The sequence below is a fragment of the Hoplias malabaricus genome, chromosome 7 (assembly GCF_029633855.1).
Source record: "Hoplias malabaricus isolate fHopMal1 chromosome 7, fHopMal1.hap1, whole genome shotgun sequence".
Classification (NCBI taxonomy): Eukaryota; Metazoa; Chordata; class Actinopteri; order Characiformes; family Erythrinidae; genus Hoplias; species Hoplias malabaricus.
Genome location: NC_089806.1, coordinates 42,913,476 through 42,920,095, shown reverse-complemented (window position 1 = coordinate 42,920,095; position 6,620 = coordinate 42,913,476). Strand labels below are relative to the sequence as shown.

The following is a 6,620-nucleotide window of genomic DNA, read 5'->3' as shown; positions in this document are numbered from 1 at the left end:
TAGTGAGAAATATCACCTGCAGCTGGTTAAACATCACTACACAGAGCAGGAGAAGCAAAGCTGCTACAGAGCCAGGCTTTTATGACAAAAACAATAGTATCTAATTTTCTAGAAACCAGAAACAATGTGGTTTACGATTTAACACATTGAGACTTTAAATATAAAAGTGTTCCTTAAGAGTCCTGTCCATTCCAGAAAGTCCACATTTAGCCACTCCCACTCTGCTTCTTTATATTCTCAGAGAAAATGAAATTTATTTCTCTCTCTCTCTCTCTCTCTCTCAAAAGGGTCAAGTGCAGGAAAATGGCAGCATCCACTATTTCCATAGATCAGGACCAGTTCATGTGTCCAGTCTGTCTGGATCTGCTGAAGGATCCAGTGGCTGTTTCCTGTGGACACAGTTTCTGTAAGGTGTGTATTAACGACTGCTGGGATCAAGAGGGTCAGACGGGGATCTACAGCTGCCCCCAGTGCAGAGAGACCTTCACTCCGAGGCCTGTTCTACGCAGAAACAACATGCTGGCTGAAGTGGTGGAGAAACTGAAGAAGACAGAGCTCCAGGCTCCTTCTCCTGCTCACGGTTACGCTGGACCTGAAGATGTGGAGTGTGATTTCTGCACTGGGAGGAAACACAAAGCCGTCAAGTCCTGTCTGGTGTGTGTGGTGTCACTTTGTGAAACTCACCTTAAACCTCATCTGGAAATTCCAGCCTTGATCAAACACAAACTGGTCAAAGCCTCTACAAAACTACAAGAGAAGATCTGCTCTCTACACGATAAACTGATGGAGATCTACTGCCGCACTGACCAACAGTTGGTGTGTTATCTGTGTACGATGGAGGAACACAGAGGCCACGATACAGTTGCAGCTGGAGCAGAAAGAAAAGAGAAACAGGTCTGAAATTCTGTTGTCTGTGAATATTAATTAAATGTATATTTTTGGAACAACTGAATGTGTTCAGAGAAACAATGATTTTGATCAGACAGGTCTGAACAGCTAAGACCCACATTTCCACATATTTTCTTGTTTAGAGATAACTGTACCGTGTCAGTGACTGTTATAGCAACAACTTATGCTTAAGGAAATACTCTTATCTCACAGTTCATACAGAGTTTATTCTTAATTCAGAGTCGACTGAAAGATTTGCAGAGGGAATCTCAGCAGAGAATCCAGGAGAAAGAGAAGAAGCTGCAGGAGGTGAAAGAGGCTGTGAAAGCTCTTAAGGTGAGTAGTGAGGAGAGAGCGGCTGGAGCAGATATTCCACCCCTCAGTCCCACTCTCCTCCAGTCGGACAGTGAGGAGCTCAGTGCTGGACTCTTACAGAGACCCTACACAGACACAGTGTGGAGTGCCGTGTGTGTGTGTGTGTGTGTGTGTGTGTGTGTGTGTGTGTTGTAACAGAGCTCTGCACAGACAGCAGTGAGGGACAGTGAGAGGATCTTTACTGAACTGATCCGCTCCTTTGAGAAAAAGCGCTCTGAGCTGACAGAGCTGATCAGAGCTCAGGAGAAGGCTGAACTGAGTCGAGCTGAAGAACTCCTGGAGAAACTGGAGCAGGAGATCTCTGATCTAAAGAGGAGACACACTGAGCTGGAGCAGCTTCCACACACAGACGATCACATCCATTTCCTCCAGGTAACACTCACTGTGTGATCTATAGAGAGAACTGAAGCTCAGGAAGGCTCTAAAAGATCTGTATTCCTGTTCTCCTTTACCCTTCTGTATTCTGTAGAGTTTCCAGTCTCTGTGTGTCTCTCCTGGACCTGAGGACTCACCGAGAATCATAGTTAATCAACATCTCTCATTCGACACAGTGAGGAAATCTCTCTCTGATCTGAAAGAGCGACTGGAGGAATTCTGCAAAGAGGAGTTCAGTAAAATCCCTCCGCTCGGTAAGAGGAGACCCCTTATGTGAAATATAGTGACGGACACAGTTCTTCCTCAAGTACAGACTAAAGAAAGACAGGAGATCAGCAGAGTTACACAGTGGAGAGAGTGTGTAGCTACATTCATATGCAGATATATTCTCTTCAAACCACAATATGACACACACATAGAAATAACAAATATGCAAATGTAGAGAATATTTACATGTGTATACTCTGAATGCTGGAACTCTTTCTTTCTGTTCTGGATAATTTGGTGTCTGTCTCCACAGCTGCAACAGTTCAGGTGAAAGAGCCAAACGCTAGAAAAGACCACAGACCAGTCTTCCATCTAAGGACCAGAAAGGATTTCCTGCAGTGTATGTAATAAACACACACACACACACACACACACAACAAACAAAAAGCTTAAATAAGTAAGACAGGTTGTTTCTAGATGCTCATATAGTAAAAATATATGATTTATAGAAGTGAGGAGTGAGATCAGAAGACGCAGTTATTTTTTTAACATGTCCTTTTTCTGGGAATAGAAACATATTTATTGATTTTCTTCCCATTCTTTAGATTTCTGTCGTCTGACCCTGGACCCCAGCACAGCACATCAGTGCCTCGTTCTGTCTGAGAATAACAGAGCAGTCCGGTGCGGTGGAAAAGTCCAGGGTTACCCTGATCATCCAGAGAGATTTGACGGCTGGTGTCAGGTGTTGAGTAAAGAGAGTGTGAGTGGACGCTGTTACTGGGAGGTTAAGTGGCGCAGTGCTGTGGAATATGTTCTGTTCATATCAGTGTCAAATAAAGGGATCAGGAGGAAAGGAAGGAGTAATGAGTGTGGGTTTGGACACAACGATCAGTCCTGGAGTCTGCGGTGTTCTGGCTCTCTCTCTTTCTTTCACAACAACATTGAGACTAAGATCTCAGCCCCGTCCTCCTCCAGAATAGGAGTGTATGTGGATCACGGCGCAGGAACTCTGTCCTTCTACAGCGTCTCTGACACAATGACCCTCCTACACACCGTCCACACCACCTTCACTCAGCCGCTCTACGCTGGGTTCTGGGTTCTGGGCGGAGCATTAGTGAGGTTCTGTGATTGAAAATGATGCTTCTGTGTATTCTTCAGTTACCTTCTATATATTTTACAATCCTTTCCATTACAGGTTTTTAATTAACTGATGGACACAGTATGAAATTAATAATATTATTATTATTCCTAGATTTGTTATGTGTACATTTAAATGGTGCATATCATAACATTTGAAATTGAATCCATAGTTACATATTATGTGTACAAACTTTGAATATGTGTATATTCTTCATGTAATAGTTTAAGGATCTACTTATAAAGTTATACAGCACAGAGTAATAATATCTGAATAAAAATGGGTTGTGAGTGAAGTCATTAAAGAATTTAAAATGTATGTGGTAGATGCACTGTTTGTAATCACAGCATTCCTGTAGGTTTCTTATGCTTCTACAAAATGTTATCCATTATTCATTTGAAATAAATCTATATCTATTTACAGTAAATTTAAATATAGAGGAATGTCTATAAAATGTCATGAAAGGTAACATATAACGATGAAAAACTGAATTCTAAGTTATACTCTGATATCTACATAGGGAGTACGTGGATTAAGTCAGGGTCCAAAATGCACAGAATGTTTACACATCCTTTACAACTCTGATTTGACCCTAGACTGAAACAAGTCATTTTCCCTTGTACAAAGAACTCATGATTAACTCGGGAGATACATATAATGCCACGACAATGTCCTCAAAACACAGGCCGACACCTTGGAGCAGTGGGGAGGGAAAAACAGTCAAACCCACAACAACAGTCCCATCCATCCAGATCAGTCAAGGAGGGGAGAGGCTACATTTCTCCAGGAAGATCAAGAAGAGCCTACTGAAAGTGGCACAATCGCAGGATATGAGGGTGGACATGGGGGAAAAAAGTTGCATTTTCTGCAGGTGGTCCAGACATCCCTGAGGCATGACGTGGTCATAAGGCCTAAAAGGTATCGAGACTGTACTGAGGGTCCCATGGGAAGATGGATGGGAAATGGCCTCAAAGAGTAAAGCCATCAAATACCAGGACTTGGTCCAGCAGTGCAGCTACCAAGGGTGGAAGGCCCAGCTATTCCCAGATGAGGTTGGTGGTAGGAAAAGGCAGAAGCTAGCTTCTTATTTGAATTTCCCAGTTCACCTTAAATGCAACAGCTGTTACATTCTGCCACTTTATGGCACTTTACCACAGAGAAACACTTGTATGAATTGCTGTTCCAATGCTCTGGATGTAAGGTGTAATTATAATCAACAGACTGTTCATGTTTAAAGTTGTATGGCTCATACAACTTGGACAATTTCACATGATGAAAACAGATCTAACAGTCTATCAAAGTTCTGCATTACAAGTAACTACTCTACATTTTGTTTTTTAGCATACAATCACAAACTTAGGAATTATGTTAGATCCGTTTTCACCTCAGACTTAACTGACCTCTTGAAATTGTGGAAATAGGAAGCTAGAAAATAGGTAAGAATTCTGTGGCCTGAGTTAAAAATCATGTCATTTCTGCATTGAACAGGGTTTTAGACCTGTTTTCAGATGTTAATATCAGAAAGCAGACACTTTAATGTTGAGGAAAGCGGAATCCGAGAACTAGCAATATGTTCAGATGGACAGAATAATAAAAGCATTAACATTTTTATTCTCTTGGAACTGTTCTCATAATTCACAACTGACTATTAATTACATTAATTGTAATTGCTTTAACTCACTTACATATGACTAGATTTCGACCAGATGATGTCATCCTGTGGTGTCCAGATCTTCTCATTTAGATCCTCAACCACAAAGTCCTTTAGTCGGTGGGTCAGCAGTTATAGCCAGTCACTGCCCATCTACTTCCAACTCAGTTCCTTCTGGCTCTTTCTGCTGCCTCTCCTAACCTGTGAGCAGATGTTGTCCTCTCTCTTCTGTTATTCCAAAGAGGGATGTACAGAAAAAAAAAAATTAAACTTAATGAGGCACAGAAAAATGTAAACTTTAGCTGCAGTCAGTTATGACAAAACAACATTTTATTTTCTATAATCCCGAATCAATGTGTATGAGAGTTAACCAACTGAAATTTTAAATGTAAAATTGTTCTTTATAAGTCCTGTCCAATCCAGACATTTGATTTGTAGCCACTCTCACTCTGCTTTATCTTCTCAGAGAAAATGAAACTCTGCTCAATGTGCATCTCTCTCTCTAGAAGGGTGAGAAGGTCTGAAGGTTTTTTTTAGGTCTGATAGAATCTAACATCATCTCTGTTCCCGTGCTTGCTTCCGTGGCTATAGCATGCTGCTTGTTTCAACTATTAAAGTTCATACCTGGCAACCTGGGTGTGGAATGGTACTGGGGATTGGGCAGTTGGTGGGATCCCAGGTCAAAGCACAGAGTTATGCTCCGGAATCCACACTCTCTGCAGCACTACTCTCAGAGACACCAGTGCTTCGGCTATGTTCCCTCTGATGAGACAACCTGGTCATTTAAATATATTACAGGTTGCTCCTTTAAGGGCCAGTGTAAGAATGTCTGCATAATGATGGTTTGTGGCTCAGTGTGCAAAAATGAAATAAATTGCATGTGCCATTTTTACTGTTTGTAATCACAGCATTGCTGTTGTTTTTGTACTCTTGATTTTTTTTATTCATTATTAATTTGCAATAAAATCACATAATCCTGCTCCAGTTTAGTGCAAAATGGCTAAATTGTCTTCAAATCGTGTCCTAACTATATTCCATTTTAATGGTTTATAATAATTAATTTGTTCAGGATTGTAAATTGTTCTCTGGTCTTTAAATAGAGGGTGTGTGAATATAGTTGGGATAAATTCCCATGATAAAGCATTTCAGACAGCGTCCTGTGGTATATTCTGACATCTATAGGTAACAGGATATACCTGCTGTTAGATCTGTTATAGACTGTTAGATCAATTTTCATCATATGAAGTTGAGTTCAGCATTCTGAGCGTGAACACAGCATGTCATACATACAAGTGTTTTTCGGTGGTAAACTGCCATCTACAGGTTTAAGTGTGTAACTGCTGCTCCATTTAAGGAGGAATGGGGAATTAAAATAATCTGGTGAGTACGTAGCCAACTAAAGCCTCGTGGCAGTGTGGAGCTTTCTTGTGTTATATCAGAGTTTATTTCAAAGAGTGGAACACAGAAAAAAAAGAAAGTTAAGGTAAGAAAAAATAAAGCACAGAAAAATTAATCCTAAGAAGAAAAATCAGCTGCAGCTGGTTAAAGGCCACTACACAGAGCAGGAGAAGCAGAGCCGTGCTCAGGATTAATTTATCGCTCATTCATATCATTTCTAGAGATTTTTGGAGCGTTGTTGAAGCTGGAACATGGAGGTGTTTATTTTTATAACTACGAACTTCACTGTACCATTACATTTCTCTAATAAAGATTTTGTGCTTAAAAAAGTCCCAACGGTCGCCTCAAAGAACCGAATCGACTCGTTGGAGAACGACTCATCACTAACGGGTGTATACATGTTCATTTAAAACTTAACGAAATATTGCTCAACGTTAGAAATACCGGTTTATCTGCCTTTTCCTTCTTTACTGGGATAAAATTTCCTACAGAAAACTTACATTTACAGAGAAATGGAGTAAAATGTGGTATTTGACAAATTAATTACTAAATGTAACGGAAGAAGACAATAATGTTAGCTAACTGTTC

General features: G+C 40.5%; 1 protein-coding gene across 1 annotated transcript; it reads left to right on the top strand.

Moving 5' to 3' along the window:
* Window positions 1-273: 273 nt before the first annotated feature.
* Window positions 274-3,337, top strand: LOC136701976 (tripartite motif-containing protein 16-like). The gene is made up of 6 exons (XM_066676783.1): window positions 274-894; window positions 1,129-1,224; window positions 1,402-1,635; window positions 1,733-1,892; window positions 2,159-2,245; window positions 2,451-3,337. The coding sequence occupies exons 1-6, from the start codon at window positions 304-306 to the stop codon at window positions 2,975-2,977; spliced, it is 1,695 nt and encodes a 564-aa protein (XP_066532880.1). The 5' UTR covers window positions 274-303; the 3' UTR covers window positions 2,978-3,337.
* Window positions 3,338-6,620: the final 3,283 nt, after the last annotated feature.